Below are 23,013 nucleotides of genomic sequence, written 5' to 3' on the forward strand. Positions count from 1 at the left end.
GGTGTTCCATAACTGGAGGTTTTCAAGAGTAGGCTGGAGAACCATTTGAGAGGGATGGTTTCAGTGTCCTGCCTTGAACAGCAGGTTGGACTAGAAGACCTCCGAGGTCCCTTCCAAGCCTATAGTGCAGTGATGGCGAACCTTTTTTGGCTCGCGTGCCACAAGTGGGGGGAGCGCAGGGGGGTCGAGTGCGGACGTGCCGCACCCATAATGCAACGCGCGACCACCCCAGTGCACATGCGTGCACAACGCACGCCCCCCTCCCCATTTTTACATGCTTTTTTCGCCCTCCCCAGGCTCCAGGGGCTTTATAGGAGCCTGGGGAGGGCTAAAAGAGCCTCCCCCGACCCCCCGGAGGCTTCAGGGACTGCCCGGAGGCTTCCCTGAAGCCTTCGGAGCGCTTAAAAGCACCCTCCGAGCAAACCGGAAGTGACTTCCGGGTTGCTCAGAGGGTCGTTTTAAACACTCCGAAGGCATCAGGAAAGCCTCGGACAGTCCCTAAAGCCTTCGGAGCGCTTAAAACCACCCTCCGAGCAAACCGGAAGTGACTTCCAGGTTGCTCGGAGGGTCGTTTTAAGCGCTCCGAAGGCTTCAGGGAAGCCTCCGGACGGTCCCTGAAGCCTTCGGAACGCTTAAAACGACCCTCCGAGCAACCCGGAAGTCACTTCCGGTTTGCTCGGAGGGTGGTTTTAAGCATTCCGAAGGCTTCAGGGATGGTCCCTGAAGCCTCGGGGGGGGGGGGGGGAGGCTCTTAGCTTTTAAAAAGGTGAACTGAGGTGGCCAGCGTGCGCATGCGCGCTGGCCAGCTGACAGGGCAGCGCCTCGCGTGCCCTGACAAATGGCTCCGTGTGCCACTTGTGGCACGCGTGCCATACGTTCGCCATCACTGCTATAGTGCAATGTTTCCATGAATTTAGAGGCAGTTTAGAAGATAGGTAAAGAGCAGCCCCATGAACTTGCTTCTTGTGGATTTGGGGGGGGGGGAATATTTTATTCAGAAAATTAATATAAATAAAACTCCCAAAAAACCCACAAAGCTTTAAAAGCTAAGCAAGAATAGACACAACGTTTAAAAAGAAAGCAAAAACAGATTTACATATACTATCCCCTCCACTTGAGTATTCATACATATGTCGGAGCAATATTAGTTACTTCCCCTTGTGAAGCAGGCCCAAAATTTATAAAGTTCTACCTCTATTTACAAACAATTTGGCTTTCATCCATCTACTACACAGAGAGGCAAAGTGGTTAACAGGTGAATAAACAGCAAAGTTAAAATAGCATTAACAATTTAGTTTTGCATTGAATTTGTATAAAGTCCAGAATGGCTTTTTATTTACCTTAATCATTGTCTGTGATCTGTCCGGATGAAATATCTTTGTTTGATTCTTACGAATAAAACTTTTTCTTAATATTTTGGTTGAGAACAATAAAACAACTATTGTGTCGTATTCCTCAAAATCATAAACTTCTGTTGTCGATCCATTGTCACCACAGTCCAGTCCAAATAGTTTTCCAGTTGGATATGGCAAGTTCATTTCCCAGTGACAACCAACTTCACTTCAAAGTCCGTTCATCACACATCGAATCTGTTCACTCCAGATCTGTAGAATCCACATCTCCTTCAGCCTTCTCCAACCAACCAACAGTTTCCAAACCATGGTGAGGAGTCTTTTAAGAAGTGGCTGTGCTGCTCGTGGGAGCTTCTTGGGAAGAGCTCAGGCTCACAAAGGGATTCTTATTATGTGCTCATAATCCCAAACGCCTCCATCAGTCTCAGACAAAGGGGACTTCACAGAACAGAAACGTTTTTTCTCACCATGATCCTTCAGGGTATTCCACTAGCTGGGTACGACAACAACTATTTCCTCCCTGTGATGCTTCCAGCAAATGACATCCACTGCACATGGCTTTTTGTTCCTGTGTATAATAGAGGTAGTCCTGCCTTGCCATTTGTCTCATGTAGTAAACATTCAAGATTATGATGATATTGGAAAAAAACCAGCTTTGCAAATAATCATTGTATTTTAAACCATCAAATTGTCCCATCATCATGTGTTAGCCATTAGCATGCTTCCCAACCAGCCAAGCAAAGTTCATGGAGAAGACAGAAAGGAAATCATAGCAATCAGGTGATGCCTCACTTAATGTCCACAATGGTTCATTTAACGAACATATCCAAAGTGAGGTCATAAGCCTGTTGCAGTCAAGGTCAATTAAATGCTGTTTTTCAATCAACCCTCTTTAATTCTGACTCTGTAATATGCTTCTTATAGTACAGTTTGATAAAAATCTTCCCTTTCGTCAGGTGTGCTATCATGTCCTTCTTTAGGGGCAGCAGGTAAACGTTCTGAACACGTATACCATTTAGCCCTCTATAGCCTACCCATAGATGACTGTTTTTTTTCCGGAACAGGACTGGGCAGCCACCCTGGGTCGAGCCAATTAGATGAACCATCAAAGCTCGTAAGTCCTCCAATTCCCTAGGAGTCATTGAATAGATCCCCTACACTCCACTGCAGATGTTACCTAGTCTGGTAACAAAACGTTCAGAAACCAACCCAAAAGCTCAGAGAACAAACCATCTTCAGTCATTGAATAAAGTTTGGTTTTAGGCAGTTTAGCACCTAGCAGGAGTACTATGGAGCGGTCAGATGGACAGTGGGGTGGGAGCTAATCTGAGCCCTCCTCGCTAAACACATCCTACAAGTCCCAGTACAACTATAGAATGAGAGAGTCAGCCTTCTTTCATTACTGCCCCCACCTCCTGCCTTGGCTTTGGGGCCCTTCCTAGCTCTCCTTTTGCTTTAGTCCTCTGGATTTTAAGCCACCACTTCCTCCAGCTGACATAGGGGTCCTATTTCTGTAGCCATGCTAATCCTAGTATCAGGGGTCTTTTCATACCCAGCGCTATGATGAAACTGGGTCCTTGTGTGACACCCCCCCCCATCTGCATTTCTATCAGCTCAGTGATGAATGTCACTAGAATCACCCCTGCTGCAGATCTGTCCAGCTGGCAAAATGCCACCGACACCATGACTGGTCTGAATCTCATCTCCAGCTTCCCAACCAGGGCATGGTTGACTAGGCAACTGGTGCACCTTGAGTCCAGAAGGGCCACTAAGTTGGCTTTTTGTCTACGAGTTCCATGGACTACGAGTTCCATGTAGGGTGTCACCAGAGTGATTGGGGCACTTACAAGGAGTCATTATTGGAATTGGTGTCACTCTCCCCAGGACCCTCTGCTGGGCTAGTTGGACTCATCTCACCATCTATGGGGGATGGGGTGAACTCTATGATATTGACTCTTTCCAGGGCTGCTTTGTGGGCTCCTGAAGGCAGTTTGGTGGGCTTATTTGTAAAATCCCAGGGTCACCTTTGGGCAGGATGACTGGATTTGCATTTGGTGGTCCGGTGGTCCTCCTTCTCAAACTTGTGCAGGCAGTGGAAAGTCACTGGGGGCTCTCCAGAGTTTTCTGCCTCTGCCATCCACTTGGAAATGTCCATTCCAGGAGGAAGTGTTGATGAAGCCTCCCACCAGCATTCAATCTCCTCCTGATCTCTCCCTTGAGCTTCCATAAACGGATTGTGACCTACTTGGAACGAAGCTGTGAATGAGGTGGGCCGGTGGACACGAACAGCTCCACTCATGCGAGCATCGGCCCAAAAGCTTCACTTGTGTGGAGCTGGAGCGACCCAATTCCCTTTTATCTCTCCCCACCATCCAGGCTGCCAAGCTACCTGCTCTCAATGCTCCAAGCGCAGAGCGGGGAGAGGAGCTCAATCAGACAGGTAAGCCCTAGCTCAGCTTTTCTAACTCACTAAGGCTCTGAATGCGGAGAAACCTGAATGAGCGCAAAGCTACACTCTAAAGACTTAACACTTGCATGAGTGGAGCTATGTGCGCACGACTACAGGCGCCAGTCCAGCACCTTAAAACACTAACTAAAACTTTTCCTGCCCTCTAGAAACTCATGCCTTTTCTCTGCTGTGTCCTCTGGTGTATGACTAGGGTGAAATTCAGTCTGAAACATTCCCCACACTCTGGAGACTCATGTTTTTTCTCCTGTGTGAGTCCTCGGGTGTGTCTCTAGGCTGGAATTCTTACTGAAACTTTTCCCACACTCTGGACACTCATATGGTTTCTCTCCTGTGTGAGTTCTCTGATGTGTCATCAGGTTGGAATTCTGACTGAAACTTTTGCTACACTCTGGACACTCAAAAGGCTTCTCTCCTGTGTGAGTCCTTTGGTGTGTCACTAGGCTGGAATTCTTACTGAAACTTTTCCCACACTCTGGACACTCATATGGTTTCTCTCCTGTGTGAGTTCTCTGATGTGTCACCAGATTGGAATTCTGACTGAAACTTTTGCTACACTCTGGACACTCATAAGGCTTCTCTCCTGTGTGAGTCCTCTGGTGTGTCCTAGGCTGGAATTCTTACTGAAACTTTTCCCACCCTATGGACACTCATATGGTTTATCTCCTATGTGAATTCTCTGGTGTATCACCAGACTGGAATTCCTACTAAAACTTTTCCAACATTCTGTACACTCATAGAGTTTTTCTTCTACGTATATGAGTTATCAGGCTGGAATTCTGACTGAAACGTTTCCCAAACTCAGGATTTTCATATGGTTTCTCTGTTGTGAGTCCTCTGGTGTGTTATGAGTTGGGAATTCTTACTGAAACTTTTCCCGCACTCTGGACACTCATATCGTTTATCTTCTGTGTGTGTCCTCTGATGTTTCACCAGCTTAGAACTGCTAATGAAACTTTTCAAACAATTTGGACACTGATATGGTTTCTCGCCTGTGTGAATCCTCTGGTGTGTCACCAGGTTGGAAATCTGACTGAAACATTTCCCACAGTCAGCACATTCAAAGGGTTTCTCTCCTGTGTGAATTCTCTGGTGTATCACAAGGCTGGAATTGTGACTGAAACCTTTCCCACAATCAGGACATTCAAAGGGTTTCTCTCCTGTGTGAGTCCTCTGATGTGTCACCAGGCTAGAAATCTGACTGAAACATTTCCCACAGTCAGCACATTCAAAGGGTTTCTCTCCTGTGTGAATTCTCTGGTGTATCACCAGGCAGGAATTGTGACTGAAACCTTTCCCACAATCAGGACATTCAAAGGGTTTCTCTCCTGTGTGAGTCCTCTGATGGGTCACCAGGCTGGAAAACTGACAGAAACATTTCCCACAGTCAGCACATTCAAAGGGTTTCTCTCCTGTGTGAATCCTTTGGTGTTTCACCAGGCTGGAATTGTGACTGAAACGTTTCCCACAATCAGGACATTCAAAGGGTTTCTCTCCTGTGTGAGTCCTCTGGTGTGTCACTAGGTCGGAATTCTGACTGAAACATTTCCCACAGTCAGCACATTCAAAGGGTTTCTCTCCTGTGTGAATCCGCTGGTGTACCACCAAGTGGGAATTGTGACTGAAACCTTTCCCACAATCAGGACATTCAAAGGGTTTCTCTCCTGTGTGAATCCGCTGGTGTACCACCAAGTGGGAATTGTGAATGAAACTTTTCCCACAAATAGGACATTCAAAGGGTTTCTCTCCTGTGTGAATCCTCTGGTGTATCACCAGGTTGGACCTCTTACTGAAATTTTTCCCACAGTCAGAACATTCAAAGGATTTCTCTCTATGAGTCCTCTGGTGACTCATGAGGTAGGAATTTCTAATTAAACTTTTCCCAAAAACTGGATGCTCTCACACTTTCTCCTTGGTGTGAGTCTTGTGATGTACCACAAAGTTGCTGTACTTACTAAAGCATTTACCACAGCGAGAGCATTTGCAGGGCATCTGTCCCGTCTGTGTCTTTCCATGAATCAAAAGACAGCTGTGTAGACTAAACCTTTTGTCACATTTGCAGCATTTCTATGGTTTTTTTGACAGTGTAGATCCTCTCGTGCATAATCAGTTGTGATGTACTATCTGTGCTTTTCCAACAATAGGCACATGTATGGAGCTTATCCACAACTGATATTAGAGGAGGTCAAAAATAAGGAGAATCCCTTGTTTAGTTTGGTTCAAACCATTTTTTCCTCACGTTGCGAGGTGTGTATTACTGTCTGCTCTACATGACTGTCTTTATTTACCTTTTTCTGTTCATCAACTTCCAGAAATTTACCTCTTTTTCTGAATGAAAAATAATCTCCCTTGATCTTTCATGGAATGTATGCTTGTGTTTTGTATATTCTACTTTTTGCAGCTTGAAATCTCTTCTTGATTTTCTCTCATTTCTCTCTCAGTTGCTGAGGAAGAACTTTGTGGTTTTCTGAAGGAAATGAAAACATTTTGATTTTGGCTTGATTTGCTTTCCTTTTCAATGTTGCTTTTATTCTCAGTTCAGAGTGCTCTCATTGGCATCTTCTTTGTCTATAAGATTCAAAGAAAATTGAAATTTTAATTATTTATAAAATGGTTGCAGATGTGAAAAAACAGGAAGAAGTATGCATTACAATGAATAAGCAAACATGCCACAATACAAGAATAACAATTATGATTCATTTGACACATGGAACACTACTAGATCTAAAATTTAATCGGTCCTGAAATTCTCTTTTTGACTCGGGTCAATCACAAATTCTTAGCCCTACAAAAGCTAAGAATAGGGAGTAGGGAATGACAGATGACGAAGACCAGAGAACCTCAGTACCAGTTTGCACCAGAATCCAAGCCCAGGCACCCTGAGAAAGATTGCCTACTATTCCAAAACATTTCAGAGTTCTCAAAACATCTTGATGAGTTCTGATTGATGGAGACAGAGTGGTCATGGGGGTGGGCTGGGATGAGGGGAATCCTTTCTGTATCTTTTGGCTTAAAAAACCCAGAGCTATCTTGACCTTACTGCAGTCAACATCTTTTGACTAAAATAACTTTTTGCTTCAACCCAGTGGAGTTGACAATGTCATTCTTTCCTAAGTCAGATTGGGGCAGGTCCGATAACAGCTTTTGAGCCAGGGTCAAGGTCAAAATCCTTTTTAAACCTTGCGAGCTATGGGGGCAAAATGTTCACTTGACTGTTCATTCTTTTTTTGCCTATATCGTACGCCAAGGAATTTTTTACAATTATTTTTAACAGTACTAAAATACGTGGGAATATATGTAGGGAATTATTATTTATTATTTATTATTTATTAGCGTTTATATACCGCCCCCTCTCCCGAAAGGGACTTGGGGCGGTGTACAGTCCGTATCAAAATACAACAGATTAAAACATAGAAATAGTTTAAATTATTGGCATTAAACTTAGTGAACTGTTTGTATTAAAAATTATCAATCTCGACAAGTGGCCTCCAACAAGTGGCCTCCAAAATTATCAATCTCGACAAGTGGCCTCCAACCTGTTGGCCACTGGGGCCTGGTTCTATGGTGAAAGATTTTTCCAAGTACAAAAGAGGGCATGGTTTGGCATGGTGCCTGCCTCCCTCATTTGGGGCTTCACCTCTTTGTGCAGCCCAGTCGCTGACATGCCACAGCCCAGTGTCAGTCCAAGGACCGGGGGCTGGGGATCCCTGATTTAAACTGTGGTTTATCCTTTCAAAGCACTTGGGAGAAAATGGACCACTGCCCTCCTCTTTAAAAAAGACCTGTCAAAATACCATCATCCATACACCAGGCTGAAGTTAATAAGTTCTAAAGTGCTCCAAATTACATTATATTGAAATGTTTTTAGAAATCTTTAGAGAAAGGGAAAGCGAAAGTGCAGAGACTCAGGGAAATTCTGTGCCATATATATAGACATGAAATTTGGAGAAAAACTGAAAATGGGAAAGGGAAGGTTGCAATGGAATAACTGGGATGGTTATCTGGATACAATATAAACAGAACCTCTCCAAATGACATTTTATTCCAACAGAGCTCCCAAGTGTGTCCCTTGAGCTAACATTCTTTTATCTCTCTAAATCCTTTCTTATCCTATCAGCTTCTCGCCCTCAGGCTTGCCCCACAGAAGGCTCTCCTGTCCCATCCCCTTCTCTGCCTCAGGCTGGCCCCACAAAAGCCTCTCCTATCCTAGCCTCTTCTCTGCCTCAGGCAGGCCCCGCAAAAGCCTATCTTGTCCCATCCCCTTCTCTCCCTCAGGCTTGCCTTACAGAAGCCCCTCCTATCCTATCCCCTTCTCTCCCTCAGGCTTGTCCCACAGAAGCCTCTCCTGTCCCATCCCCTTCTCTCCCTCAGGCTTTCCTTACAGAAGCCCCTCCTATCCCATTCCCTTCTCTCCCTCAGGCTGGCCCCCACAGAAGCCTTTCCTCCTCTAGCCCCTTCTCTCCCTCAGGCTTTCCTTACAGAAGCCCCTCCTCTCTTATCCCCTTCTCTCCCTCAGGCTTGTCCCACAGAAGCCTATCCTGTCCCATCCCCTTCTCTCCCTCAGGCTTTCCTTACAGAAGCCCCTCCTATCCTATTCCCTTCTCTCCCTCAGGCTGGCCCCCACAGAAGCCTTTCCTCCTCTATCCCCTTCTCTCCCTCAGGCTTTCCTTACAGAAGCCCCTCCTCTCCTATCCCCTTCTCTCTCTCAGGCTTGCCCCACAGAAGCCCCTCCTGTCCCATTCCCTTCTCTGCCTAAGGCACGCCCCACAGAGGCCCCTCCTGCCCTATCCCCTTCTCTGCGTAAGGCAGGGGTGTCCAAACTTGGGAACTTTAAGACTTGTGGACTTCAACTCCCAGAATTCTGGGAGTTGAAGTCCACAAGTCTTAAAGTTCCCAGGTTTGGACACCCCTGGCCTAAGGCATGCCCCACAGAAGCCCCTCCTGTCCTATCCCCTTCTCTCCCTCGGGCTAGCCCCACAGAAGCCTCTCCTATCCTCTCTATTGCCTTCACTCCCTCTGCCTTTTCCCAGGCCTCTTTCTCCATTTCCCCCTTTAAACCTCTTTTCCTACCCTCTCAGGCCTTTTTACCCCAAGCCTCCTCCTATCCTTATCTTCCCGCCTTTTTCCCCTCAACGAACTCCTCCTTTCCCCCTCCCCCTCTTCCAACCCCCCCCAAAACCCCTCCTTTTTTCCCTTCTCCTCCCCCCCCCCCTCCGCACACATATCACAGAAGCCTCTTGATCATTTTGCAAAGCTGTAAGAGCTTTTTCTTCAGGGTAGATTATACAGCCCATAAAAGAACTAAAACTAAAATGGAAAACCTTTGCAGGCAGGGCTATTCTCTTCCATGGTAAGAGAGATGCAGCCGCCACCCGAAAGGGAATCTGGGCAGGTCAGAGAGGCAGATTCAGGTGCTGCATCTCAAAGCAAGCTTACCTTCAGATGCCATTGGGCTCCTCCTAGCAGGGTTCACGGCCTCGGAGGGAGCCCCTCCAGCCACGATTCCTCTGAGCCCAGATCCTTTTCCTCCACTCCAGACCCTGGGAGGCGGATCCTCCCCAGCAGCCACAGCGGAACGTGGGAACGGTGGTGCCCAACCTCCCCCAACACCAGGCGGCCTCCCACCGGGAGCCCGTCTGCACCAAATGTTGGGCTGCAGGGAAGGTGGGGGGGGGGAGAATGGGAGGGAGGATTTTAAGGGGAGTCGGAGAGCCGTTCGCAGGAGCAGCAACCGAGGAGAAGGAGGAGGAGGAGAAGCGGCTGCGCAGCGGTTCCCACGGAGCAGAAAACCTTGCCAGGAAAGGCGGAGACTGGGAAGGGGAGGGGGCGCAACTGGGGAAACCCCACCTCGCTCTCCCTCCCTCCCCCAAGCAATCCCTCCTCCCCTTCCCTCACCTGGGGATTCCCCCCTCTTCCCTTCCCCTCCCCTAACCCCTCCCCCTCTCCCAGCGTCCTTGCCCACCTGGCGGCCCTTGACCGCCCCTCCCCGAGAGGGGATCTCCGCAGCACTTGGCGTAAGAGACGTCTGGAGATCAGAGAGGGGAAGGAAACTGGGTTCCCACCTCCCCTTTTCCCCCTTTCCTCCCTCCTCTCTGGGCGCAAAAGTTCTCTTTTAACCCCTTCACTGAAGAGCTGCAGGGAGGGGGCGACTGGGGCGCCCCCGAGCGATGCCAAAGTCCCCCTACCTGGGACCGCAGAAGACCGTCACCCCCTCAAGGGAAGGCCAAAAGACCCAAAATAAAGATCCAGGTTTTAAAAAAAGATAATCTGGATCTCTAAATGTAAATTAGGAATTCATAGCTATTGAAGAAGAGGAAAGAAAGTGCTGCAGATGTCATTGGACTACAACACCCACCATCCTTCACCCTCAGATGCTGTGATTTGCTGAATGCAATATCTAACCTTATACGGTATGTCAAGAGGAGTCTGGTAGGGTTAGTCACTTTTCACTCATCCGGTTTTGGGCTCTCATGCACTGGAGCTTGTGGGTTAGAAAGCCAACAGTACAACAGCGACCTCTGTGGCTGAGCTTAAAAGAGTTAAAACCATCGAGCATTGTATTGGTAGAAAGGACGGAAGAAGAGAAGCACACAGGAATTTCCTCTTCCGAAACAGTCAGGAAGAGAGGGGTGAGTTTCGGGCAGAGAGGCTCTGGCGTCTCTTCCAAGGCTCAAAGCAGCACCTGGGAGGTGAGTTGAGGGCAGGTGGGAGAAGAATCCGGGAGCAACTCGGGCTCTTTGGTTCCCTCCACGGCCTGGAAGCAGAGAAGCAACTAGATAGAATGTGGAATAACAGTTGGGGGGCATCTTTGAGGTCATCTAGTCCAGCCCCCTTCTCCAGCAGGAGATCTTTTCCATTTCAGGCATATGGCTGTCCAGTCTCTCCCTGAAAGCCTCCAGTGATGGAGCATCCACAACTTCTGCAGGCAAACCGGTTAATTGTTCTCACAGTCAGGAAACGTCTCCTTGTTTCTGGGTTGCTTCTCTCCTTGATTCGTTTCCATCCATTGCTTCTCGTTCTGACTTCAGATGCTCTGGGGAAGAGGTTGAGCCCCTCTTCTTTGTGGCAGGTATTGGAAGATGGCTATCATTTCACCCCTCGGCCTCCTCTTCTGTAGACTGGAAGATTTCCAATTTCAACTCTTTTGTTCTGTTATGGACCCCGTTATGTTTTCTTGGTAATAATATTGGACTGATCTGCCACTGTGTCTTTTTGATTTATTTACTTCCATGTCTAGCCTACAGGCGCAGTATTTCCTATTGGTGCCCCATCCATGTATTAACCGGGTTCAACTAAAAAGGTTCTGTTGAGGACCTTTTCAGATGTTCAGTTTGTATAGGTCCGTGATGGCGAATCTATGGCACGCGTGCCACAAGTGGCACGCAGAGCCATTTGTCAGGAAATGTCTCCTTGTTTCTGGGTTGCTTCTCTCCTTGATTCGTTTCCATCCATTGCTTCTCGTTCTGACTTCAGATGCTCTGGGGAAGAGGTTGAGCCCCTCTTCTTTGTGGCAGCCCCTCAAGTATTGGAAGACGGCTATCATTTCACCCCCCTCGGCCTCCTCTTCTGTCGATTGGAAGATTTCCAATTTCAACTCTTTTGTTTACTTCCATGTCTAGCCAACATGCAGGATATTTCCTATTGGTGCCCCATCCATGTATTAACCGGGTTCAACTAAAAAGGTTCTGTTGAGGACCTTTTCAGATGTTCAGTTTGTATAGGTGGTCCATGCTTACAATTTGTTACATGAGCCTTCAAAGTTACCATGGCACTGCAAAAGCAGATGCAGACCTGGTCCAGAAATCTGTGGTCATTGTTCCTGTGGTTATGCAGGTGCAGAAAAAGGAATTGCATCAATTTGGTATCTACTAACCGGTGCACATTTATGATGGTTGCAGCATGCCACACTCCTGTTTCCCATTTTTTGACCTTCCCAGCTAGCTTCTGACAAGCAAAATCGGTCAGGATGTCAGCAGGAAGTTGTCAGTCAGGGTCTGCTGAAATTGCCTTTAAAAACCCACAACTGCAGAGGAACAGATGTAACTTGGCACTCTCATGTGACATCATGCTTCATGATCAAGCTGCTTAGTGACACATGTGAGTCCCAAATGTAGTCAGTAAGTGAGGGTCTGCTTCAATGGGAATGTCACCAGAGTGGTGGTGGAAAGTACCGTACTTTCTGACCTTATTTGGATGTCAGGACTTCCATGGGCAAAACGTTTGCTTCAAATCTTGCAGAGGCTTTAGGCATCATTTCATCAGTTAAAGTCCCCACATCTCTAAAAGTAGCTTTAAAGGTTTGATTGTAACCATTTTGGAACATTTTTCAGGCTGAAAATACATAGATTTTCCAGATATATAAATTTGTAGATTTATTTATTTATACTTTTCTCTGTATGCATATATCTACAATTGTATAATCTATCCCTGGAACTTCCAGATATACCGTATTTCATAATAACCCTTTGGAGTGCTAGGAATTTAGGTTTTTTTCTTCACAAAAAAATTATTAATTGATCAAAATATAAAATACAAAAGTGCAAAGGAAAATGAAGATAAGGGCAAAAGAAGGAATGAAAAGGGGAGCAAGAAAAGTGTAGGGTTAAGGGAAAAAGAAAAGCATTGACTTCTAACATAAAACTCAACTATTTACTTTTATATGATAATATAAAGTAGTTCTATAATATAAAGCTTGTTTTAATCAACAAAACCCAAAATCAAATTTTTCATTTTTTCTCTATCTCAAGATCAAAATCCAAAAGCAGTTTCCACGTACAAGCAAAATTATTCCTGTTCTTTTCTTTAATCAAAGCAGTCAATTTACTCATCTGTTAACTTCATCAGGTTACACAGCTATTCATCCATTGTGGGAATGAAAATATTCTTCCATTTTTCTATTGATATGACATCAATGTTTATATTTCCAAAATTCATTGCCTTTATATCATTCCCTAACCGTATCATACCATAAATAGTTGTACCATCAAATTCTTAATTCCTCTAGCTCAAGTAACCTCTTAATTTGGAGAGTCACCCACTCTTTTTGCCAGACAAAACAAGGATCAAAGTACAATTTCAAATCTGATAAACCCAAGCCTCTTTCCTTAGCGTCTTATAATAATTTATTTTAAATTCTTGTTTTCTCCTTTGCAATATAAATTTAGAGATCTACATCTGCCATTATTTAAATGGAGTGTCACAACTATTGGTAAAATCTGAAACAGAAAATGCATATTTATAATCTCGGTGCTGGAGGCTAAAACATATAAAGAATGCCTACAGGAATTCGGTATTTCTAGTATAATGAGGACTAGTGGAGACATGGCAGCAGCGTTCCAATATTTGAGGGGCTCCTATATAAACAAAGTCAAACGATTTTCCAAAGTACCAAAAGAAACAATGGATGGAAACTAACAAAAGAGAGATTACAGCAATCAATCAATTGAATATCTTGCCTTCAGAGGTTTTGGGTGCTCCATCACTGGAGGCTTCCAAAAACAGATTTGACGGCCACTTGTCTGAAATGGTAGAGCAGAAGGTTGGACTAAAAGACCTTCAAGGTCCCTTCCAACTCCATTATTCTGTTATATGTTGTATTAATCCTAATTACAGCGATTCAATCCAATAATTGCTGTTCTAAGAATATGCATTGACCCAAATCAACAAGAGAATTTTGTGGTTGAATGCAAATGTCAATTTGGATCTCGGTAATCTTCAATGTGTGAAATAAATCATAATCTAAAGTTACGTTAGCATTGTGGCATATTTGCTTTCCATTGTTAATGTACCGTATATGTTTTCTTTTTCTACATCTTCTGCAACCATTTTATAAACAATAACAATTACACATTTTTTTGAATCTTACAGGTAAGGTGGATAAGAGTACTCAGGACAACTGAGAATAACAAGCAACGTTAAAAAGCAAATCAAATCAAGCCAGAAATAAAAATATTCTCCATTTCCTTCAGAAAACTCCAACGTTCTTCTCCTACTCCAGCAGGTGATCAAGAAGAGATTTCAAACTGAAAAGAGTTTGAAGTATGTGGAACAAAAGGATACATTACATGTAGTTCTCAATTTACAACAGTTCATTTACTGAGTGTTTGAAGTTATAACGCCAGTGAAAAAACTGACTTATGACCATTTTTCATACTTATGACTATTGCAGCCCATGGCCACGTGATTTATATTTGAGTGGTTGGCAGCTAACTCACATTTAGGATGGTTTCCGTGTTCTGGAGTCATGTGATCCCATTTTGCAGCTCCACAGACGTGGATATTGTGGGCAAAGTGCGTATTTCAAATCACAACTGAGTATTCACGAAATGATCCACATTGGAGAAAAGCAATATTAATGTGGCCAAAGCTTCAGCCAGAACAGCTTCCTTGTGGTTCATGGAAGGACCCCCATAGGAGAGGAGCCCTACAACTGTCCCTAATGTAGTTGAACTTGGCAGCTTGGTGATACATTAGAGAACTCACACCAGGGAGAAACCTTTTGAGTGCGCTGATGGTGGGGAAAGTTTTGGTATGATCTCCGGCCTGGTAATATACTAGAAGATGCACACAAAAGAGAAACCACATGAATGTTCTGATTGCGGAAAATGTTTCATTTCAAATTCCCACCTAGTGAGACACCAGAGGACTCACACAGGAGAAAAACCCTTTGAATGTCCTATTTGTGGGAAAAGTTTCAGTGAGTACTGCAGCCTGGTGAACCACCAGAGGATTCACACAGGAGAGAAACCCTTTGAATGTCCTGATTGTGGGAAAAGGTTCAATCACAATTCCCACCTGGTGGTACACCAGAGGACTCACACAGGAGAGAAACCCTTTGAATGTCCTATTTGTGGGAAAAGCTTCAATAACAATTCCTACCTGGTGGTACACCAGAGGACCCACACAGGAGAGAAACCCTTTGAATGTCCTATCTGTGAGAAAAGGTTCATTTCGAATTCCGACCTAGTGATACACCAGAGGACTCACACAGGAGAGAAACCCTTTGAATGTCCTAATTGTGGGAAAAGCTTCAGACACAACTCCAGCCTAGTGATTCACCAGAGGACTCACACAGGAGAGAAACCCTTTGAATGTTCTGATTGCGGAAAATGTTTCATTGGAAATTCCCACCTAGTGAGACACCAGAGGACTCACACAGGAGAAAAACCCTTTGAATGTCCTAATTGTGGGAAAAGCTTCAGACACAACTCCAGCCTAGTGATTCACCAGAGGACTCACAGAGGAGTGAAACCCTTTGAATGTCCTATCTGTGGGAAACGTTTCAATCACAATTCCCACCTGGTGGTACACCAGAGGATTCACACAGGAGAGAAACCCTTTGAATGTCCTGACTGTGGGAAAAGCTTCAGACACAACTCCAGTCTAGTGATTCACCAGAGGATTCACACAGGAGAGAAACCCTTTGAATGTCCTATCTGTGGGAAATGTTTCAGTCAGAATTTCTACCTAGTAAAACACCAGAGGACTCACACAGGAGAGAAACCCTTTGAATGTCCTATCTGTGGGAAATGTTTCAGTCAGAATTTCTACCTAGTAAAACACCAGAGGACTCACACAGGGGAGAAACCCTTTGAATGTCCTATCTGAGGGAAAGGTTTCAGACAGAATTTCCACCTAGTAAAACACCAGAGGAAGCACACAGGGGAGAAACCCTTTGAATGTCCTATGTGAGGGAAATGTTTCAGTTGGAAGTGCCACCTAGTAAAACACCAGAGGACTCACACAGGAGAGAAACCCTTTCAATGTCCTGATTGTGGAAAAAGTTTTAGTAATAATTCCAATCTGGTGACACACCAGAGGATGCACACAGGAGAGAAATGCTTTGAATGTCCTGATTGTGGAAAAAGCTTTAGTAATAATTCAATACTGGTGAAACACCAGAGGATGCACACAGGAGAGAAACCCTTTGAATGTCCTGATTGTGGGAAAAGTTTTAATCAGAATTCCCACCTGGTGATACACCAGAGGACTCACACAGGAGAAAAACCCTTTGAATGTCCTATCTGTGGAAAAGGTTTCAGTCAGAATTTCCACCTAGTAAAACACCAGAGGACTCACACAGGAAAGAAACCTTTCAAATGATCTGTTTGTGGTAAATGTTTCAGTTATAGCTCCAGCTTAGTGACACACCAGAGGACTCACACAGGAGAGAAACCCTTTGAATGTCCTGATTGTGGGAGAAAGTTTCCGTTTCAATTCAATCCTGGTGAAACACCAGAGGACTCACATGGGAGAGAGCTTTCAAAAGTCCAGTCATATACTTCAGGTATAAATCTTCTTTTATTGCACACAAAAAGATCCACAGGAGGCAAAAGTTAATGAATTTAGCGAAAGCTTGAATTTCATTCCTGATCTCCCATTGAGAGTGTAGATGAGAAATCGACTCTTTGAACTCTGACACATCTCAAAATTTAGACAGTATGTGGAGAGAATAAAGTGGAAACTCTTGCTTGACAAAGGTTGTTCAGAAATTGTGGAATTGCTCAAAAAGGCTTTTGGGTGGTGGGTGTTTTATATTGATTTTGGAATTCCACCATGTGAAGTTTCTGTCTCCTATCTTGTTGTCCTCCAGATTATGAGCGCCATAATTCCCCAGCTATGATACAATCTCAGAGTTGGGGAAGCTCTTGGAGGCTTAGGGCAGTCCCAGGCTTGATTTACAAAGGCTTCCTTATACAAACATTTGGTTTCTCCTGAGCCTTTCCCTCCCTCACAGGTCTTTCCTTCCACCATAGAGTCTCCACATGGTCCCCATAGGCCTTTCCCTCCCCCACAGGGCCCCCACTTTACTGGAAGCCTGCAATACTTAGGGAGATCTCCAAAAGGGCAAGCCATGTATCCCTGGCATGATAAGTGGACAAATACCACTCATGCCAGTTTTGTGCTGCAGCATCCAATAAAAGCCAATGCAGTTCTAGGCTGTATCAAAAGAGGAATAATGTCAAGACAACAAGAAGAGAGAATTGTTTTATACTGATGATACCACACTCAGAATACTGTGTCCAGTTCTGGTCACCATGATACAAAAAAGTTGTTGAGAGCCTAGAAAGTGTGCAGAGAAGAGCAGAGAAGACTTATTCTCAAGGGCACCGGATGGCAGGAGAAAAAATAATGGGTGGAAGCTTGTTAAAATGAGGCCCAAGCTAGAAGTAAAGAGAAATTGACTGTCAGTAAGAGCTATGAATGAATGCAATAGCTTGCCTCCAGGGATTGTGGGTGCTCCATCACTGGAGATTTTGAAGAATAGGCTGGACAACCGTTTAAATGGCGTGGTATAAAGCTCCCGCCTTGAGCAGCAGGTTGGACTAGAAGACCTCCAGGGTCCCTTCCAAGACTATAATGCTAGGTTTCCATGAATTTAGAGGCGGGTTAGAAATAGAGCAGTCCATGAACTTGTTTCTTGTAAAGTGGCTTTAAAAAAAAATATTCGGGAAAATTAATTTAAATTACAAATTCAAAAAAAGAAAGAAATTGTAAAAAACAAAACAATAGGCACAACATTTAAATAGAAGAGAAAAAGGGATTCAAGAAGACAAAAAACGATTTACATATTTTACCCACCCCCCAGTTGATTATTCATGAATATATTGGAACAATTAGCTTCCTCCTTGCAAAGCAGAATTCAAAAAGTAGTTAACAAGTGAACCAAAAGCAAAGTTAAAACATCAAAGCATTAACAAAGTTTTGCATTTAATTTGTATAAAGACTTATTTACCATAAGTCACCATAATCATTGTCTGTGAGCTGTCCGGGATGAAATACCTTTGTTTGATTCTTACGAATAAAACTTTTTCTTAATATTTTGTTTGAGAACAATAAAACAACTATTGTGTCTTATTCCTCAAAATCATAATCCTCTGTTGTCGATCCATTTTCACCACACTACAATCCAAATAGTTTTCCAGTTGGATATGGCAAGTCCATTTCCCAGTGACAACCAACTTCCCTTCAAAGTCCGTTCATCACACATCGAATCTGTTCACTCCAAATTCCTTCAACCTTCTCCAACCAACCAGCAGTTTCCAAATCATGGTGAGGAATCTTTTAAGAAGTAGCTATGCTTCTCATGGGAGCTTCTTGGGAAGAGTTCGGGTTCACAAAAGAATTCATTTGTGTCTGCTCATAATCCCAAATGCTTCCATCAGTTTTTCGGGACTGTCTTTTGAGTTGTGTTTGGGCTGTTTTGAGCTGTTTTTTGCCATTTTTTTGTCTGTTTTTTAGGCAGTTTCTGTGTTGTTTTTTGGATTATATTGGCCATTTTGGGCCGTTTTTCAGGTCATTTCTGGGCTGTTTTGGGCCATTTCTCAGACTATTTGTGGGGCATTTTCTGGGGAATTTTCCAGGCTACTTTGGGGCTGTTTTCAGGCTGTTGTCAGGCCGTATTTTGGGACGTTTTTGGCTGTTTTGGGGCCATTTCTGGGCTGTTCTTTGGGCCATTTGGGGCCTTTTGGGGGGTAGTTTTTAGGCACTTTCTGGGATGTTATTTGGGCCATTTTTCAGGCCATTTCCAGGATCGTTTTTTTGGATGTTTTGGGGATGTTTTTCAAGCTGGGAGCTTTTTTTGGCCATTTTGTGGGCTGATTTGGACCATTTTTAGGACCACTTTTTGGACTATTTTTCAGGTCATTTTTCAGGCTGATTTCAGCCTGGTTTGGGGGCATTTTTGGCCAGTTTTAGGCCATTTCCAGGCTATTTGAGGCCATTTTTCAGGCTGTTTCTGGGAAGTTTCATGGGCCATTTTTTTGGCAATTTTTTGGCTGTGCTCAATCATGACTTCTTAGATGAAGACATTAAAAGAGAACTCATCAAATTTGCAGGTGACACCCATTTGCAGGGAACAGACAATACTTTAGACCAGTGATGGCAAACCTATAGCACATGCAGCATCGCCCGTTCCTCTCCTGGATTTCTGGCGCACATGCATGTTTGACAATCAGCTTTTCTTAACGTGTGCGGCAATCCCAGAAACTGGAAGAGCTGGTCTTCTGGTTTCCGTTGTGCGCATGTGCAATGGCCAGCTGATTGTTTTTTTTATATATATATATATTTATTGTTTTTACATTTAAAACAATGCAATGCTGCGGGGTCGGGGTGATCATATATTCACATTATGTACAGCTGGTTTCAACCATTAACAGTTATTCTACTTAATACATTGTCTGTCCTTCTGTTCGATCGTCATATATACATTTGTTCCAGTCTTGTCATCTTAACTTATACCAGTCATAAAATCTATTCCATACCTCAAAATATTCTGATTCCCCTTTATTTTTAAGTTCCAAAGTGAGCCTATCTCAGTGATGGCGAACCTATGGCACGATGGCAAACCTATGGAGCCATTTGTCAGGGCACGCAAGGCACTGCCCTGTCAGCTGGCCAGCGTGCATGCACATGCTGGCCATCTGAGTTCACCCTTTTTTAAAGCCATTTTTTGCCCCCCCCAGGCTCCAGAGGCTTTATAGGAGCCTGGAAAGGGCGAAAAGAGCCTTCCCCGCCCCCGAGACCCTCCGGAGGCTTCATGAGCTTCCCTGAAGCCTCTGGAGCGCAAAAACCCGGCCCTATGGGCAAACCGGAATTTCAGGAACAGACTTCCTGTTTGCTCAGAGGATCGTTTTGACTGCTCTGGAGGCTTCAGGGAGCGCTTAAAATGACCCTCCGAGCAAACCAGAAGTGACTTCCGGTTTGCTCGGAGCGTCGTTTTGACTGCTTCTGAGGCTTCCGGGAAGCCTTCGGAGCGCTTAAAACGACCCTCCGAGCAAACCAGAAGTGACTTCCGGTTTGCTCGGAGCGTCGTTTTGACTGCTTCTGAGGCTTCCGGGAAGCCTCCTGAAGGCCCCTGAAGCCTCCGGAGGACTTCCGGGGGGGCAGGGGAGGCTGTTTTCGCCCTCCCCATGCTTCTATAAAGCCTCTGGAGCCTGGGGAGGGCGAAAAAAGCATGCAAAAATGGGGTCGTGCCTGTAGTGCGCGCATGCGCACTGGGGGGTCATGCATTGCATTATGGGTGCGGCACGCCTGCACACGACCCCCCTGCGCTCCCCCCCACTTATGGCACGCGACCCAAAAAAGGTTCGCCATCCCTGGCCTATCTGCTTCTGCACAGGCCAACACTTTTCTGATTATATCTAGCTCTGATGGTGTATTTTCTTTTTTCCAATGCTGTGCGTAGGTTATGCGCGCTGCAGTCAGTATATAAGATAGAGTGTATCTTTCTTAAACCCCTCCGGTATTATGCCTAGGAGAAAAGTTTCTGGTTTAAACATAATTTGTTCTCCCACCATTTGTTCTAACCATGATTGGATCATTTTCCAATATTTTTTTGCCTCATTGCACGTCCACCACATATGGGAGAAGGTGCCTGGTGTTTTTTTACACTTCCAGCAATTTGGGGCCAAATTTTTGAACATTTTAGATAGCCGTGCTGGCGGGAGATGCCATCTGTAGAACATCTTGTAAAGATTTTCTTTATACTCCGTAGCCAATGTTAATTTCTGATTAAGTATCCAAAGTTTTTCCCACTTAGCCAATTCCACATTGTAACCAAAATTTTTCGCCCAGGCGACCATGTTTTCTTTGACATGTTCTTCCTCTAGTTTATATTCCAACAAAAATCTATACAGCACTTTGATCAGTCTGTTTTCTGTCTGTATCAACAGTTTATCTAATATTGTGTAGTCTTTGGCAATACCTTCGTTCTTCCTATCCTGTGCTACCTTGATTGTATCTGTAAATAAGACCACCATTCTATTTGTATTCCTTGTGATGTCAATTCTGCTCTAGTTTTGATCTCCCCCTGCCTGTTCAATAGCTCTTTATATGTGACTATAGTTTCCATGTTAATTAAATTTGGGTGTATGTATGCTTCCATCGTAGATAGCCAAATAGGTATTTTAGTATAGTGGTCATGTTTAATTTTATTCCATATGATTAACAGAGATTGTCTAATGTAATGTCTACTAAAATATTTCTGTGCAGATCCTTTTTCATACCAGAGGAAGGCATGCCAGCCTGCTTGGAGGTCATGACCTTCCAATTTGAGTAATCTTTTATTTCTCAGCATTATCCATTCCCTTAGCCATGTTAATATAGCCACAGTATAATAGAGTTCCCAATCTGGTACACCAAATGGCCAGCTGATTGTTGTGCACGCCAGTAACCGGAAGACAAGCTGGCCGGTGCACATGCACGTGTCAGAAAGAGGAAGTTCATTTCCCGACTCTTGCATGCCCACTTGGCAGCTTCTGTTCCGGGTCGCATCCCCGGAAAGGTCTGCCATCACTGCTTTAGAGGATAAGCCCAAGACACAGAAGGATCTTGAAACATGTGGTCACTGGGCCTTTCCAGTAAAATGCAATTCAGTGGTGAGAAAAGAAAGGTCTTACACTGAGGCAAGAAAAGCGAAATGCACATCAATAGAAGCGGTTGTACTTGGCTCAAGAGCAGGAATTATGTCAGGGACCTAGAAACAATCACAGTGCGCTGTAATTGCCGAAAAAGTCAATTCAGCCCTCCTCTGCAGCATTACAGCGATGGTATCAATATAATATCAAGTGTTAGTACTGTGTTATACTGTAGTAAGACTAACACTTTGAATACTGCATCCAGTTTTGGTCACCAGGATACAAAAGTGTTTAGGCCATAGAAAGACTGCAGAGAAGAAGAACAAAGTCATGAAGGGGATTGGTGGGTAAAACATACGATGAACAATTGTAGCAATTGGGTAACAGAGAGAAGGACTGGAGTGATGTGATAGCAGTCTTAAAGTACTTCTTATATTTCGCTTGGCTCAGCTGCAAATATAGGTTGCTAGGAGTTTGGAAATGACTGGTAGCACACAATCAGTGAGAGGATCTGGCCAATGCCGTTGTTAGAGATGGGAGAAGCCTGTTTTTCGGCCTCCTATGGCGAGATGGCAGCATCTGTGACCTGAAAGCCAACAGTACAATAGCGGCTTCTTCAGTTGACCTTAAAGGAGTTAAAACCATCGAGTATTGAATTGCTAGAAAGGATGGAAAAAAGGAGCACAGAGGAACTTCCTCTTCCGAAACACTCACGGAAGTACAATAGCGGCCTCTCCGGTTGACCTTAACGGAGTTAAAACCGTCGAGTTTTGAATTGCTAGAAGGGATGGAAAAAAGGAGGACAGAGGAACTTCCTCTTCCGAAACACTCACGGAAGATGAGGGGAGAGAGACGTGCAGAGAGGCTCTGGCGCCTCTTCCAAGGATCGAAGCAGCAATCTGGTAAACACAATCTCCTCGTTCCTTAGGTCTTGAAATAATTTATAATTAATTATTGGTTTTATCCCTTGCAATATAAACTCAGAGATCTCCATCTGCCACTGTTTAAATGGAGTATCACTTACAAGTTTTTGTAAAGTCTTGTAGGAAGTTATCACCCAGCCCTCTCCCAGAAAAATGAAATATCCTAGGAAATATTGATAAGGCAGAATATTATATTTCCCTAGATGTGAAAAGGAGGAAACATGTTTTAAATTGAGAATAGCTCCCTGTAGCTTCCTGCCTCCACCCACTTTGTCAATGGGCCGTTAAGAAGGCCAATCCAATCCCTTTACATAATAAAGAGTTCTCCCCTTCAGCTCCAGGGGGATGGGAATGAAGGCAGGATAATATAAGCCTTTACTCAACTGACCACATGGCATTTGAGAATTCAACCAAACCTGGACTCGGCCTAGAGAGTTGCCCCTGCATGGGCCCATGTGAGTGTGACAACCAATCAGAATACATTTCTCACACAGGAACAGGAAACAGACAGGTGGGACTGAACAGGTTATAAACAGCCTAGCAAGCCCCTCCATCGGCCCTTCTCTTCTTCTCCACCAACATCGAAGCATGTGATCACCTTTTCTGTTCAGGACTCAAGCCATGTGGTCCTGTCCACCATTAAAACCATCTTTCCAAGCAGCCTCCATGTCTCCAGTGTCTTTTTCCCCACTTGGAGGCAAACCCAGAAGGACATTTCTTTCATCAGTCTAAAACAGAAAATGTATTTTTGGTAATTAGGGTGCTGGAGGTTAAAACGTACAAAGAATGGTTATAGGAATTGGGCATGTATAGTCGAATGAGAAGGACTAGTGGAGACATGACAACAGTGTTCCAATATTTGAGGGGCTCCTATAAAGACAAAGACAAGTCCATTTATTTTTCAGAGTACCAAA

The 23,013-nt window shown here is 44.4% G+C and overlaps 2 protein-coding genes across 10 annotated transcripts in view; one reads left to right on the forward strand and one right to left on the reverse strand.

The window, feature by feature from the left end:
- Positions 1–23,013, forward strand: part of LOC309384253 (uncharacterized protein) — a 136,255-nt gene that overhangs the window by 85,474 nt on the left and 27,768 nt on the right. The window contains exons 1-4 of one of the 6 annotated variants that reach the window (XM_081937511.1): positions 10,445–10,508; positions 11,757–11,916; positions 13,687–15,433; positions 15,854–16,297. In XM_081937511.1, the coding sequence (XP_081793637.1) occupies positions 14,380–15,426 (1,047 nt within the window). In that variant the 5' untranslated portion in view covers positions 10,445–10,508; positions 11,757–11,916; positions 13,687–14,379 and the 3' untranslated portion in view covers positions 15,427–15,433; positions 15,854–16,297. Of the gene's footprint in view, positions 1–9,958; positions 10,230–10,437; positions 10,509–11,756; positions 11,917–13,686; positions 16,298–23,013 lie in introns of those variants that run through there. The other 5 variants (XM_081937517.1, XM_081937519.1, XM_081937518.1 and 2 more) reach the window with 5 other exon arrangements.
- Positions 985–10,409, reverse strand: LOC309384294 (uncharacterized protein). 4 transcript variants are annotated; one of them, XM_081937619.1, is made up of 3 exons: positions 10,222–10,409; positions 3,142–6,387; positions 985–1,945 (listed from the first exon to the last, which is right to left on the reverse strand). In XM_081937619.1, exon 2 carries the CDS (start codon positions 5,671–5,673, stop codon positions 4,630–4,632), a length of 1,044 nt encoding a protein of 347 aa, XP_081793745.1. In that variant the 5' UTR covers positions 5,674–6,387; positions 10,222–10,409; the 3' UTR covers positions 985–1,945; positions 3,142–4,629. The 4 variants fall into 4 exon arrangements, with proteins under 4 accessions (XP_081793745.1, XP_081793746.1, XP_081793744.1 ...); XM_081937620.1 differs by lacking the exon at positions 10,222–10,409 and adding an exon at positions 9,797–9,925 and having other exon boundaries at positions 3,142–6,381; XM_081937618.1 differs by lacking the exon at positions 10,222–10,409 and adding an exon at positions 9,782–9,905.

This window comes from Natrix helvetica (assembly GCF_964273705.1).
Source record: "Natrix helvetica genome assembly, chromosome: 1".
Classification (NCBI taxonomy): Eukaryota; Metazoa; Chordata; class Lepidosauria; order Squamata; family Natricidae; genus Natrix; species Natrix helvetica.

What these genes read in the sequence shown, in the direction of transcription:
- LOC309384294 (XM_081937619.1), bottom strand. Translation starts at nt 5,673, where the DNA reads ATGAGTCACCAGAGGACTCATAGAGAGAAATCCTTTGAATGTTCTGAC.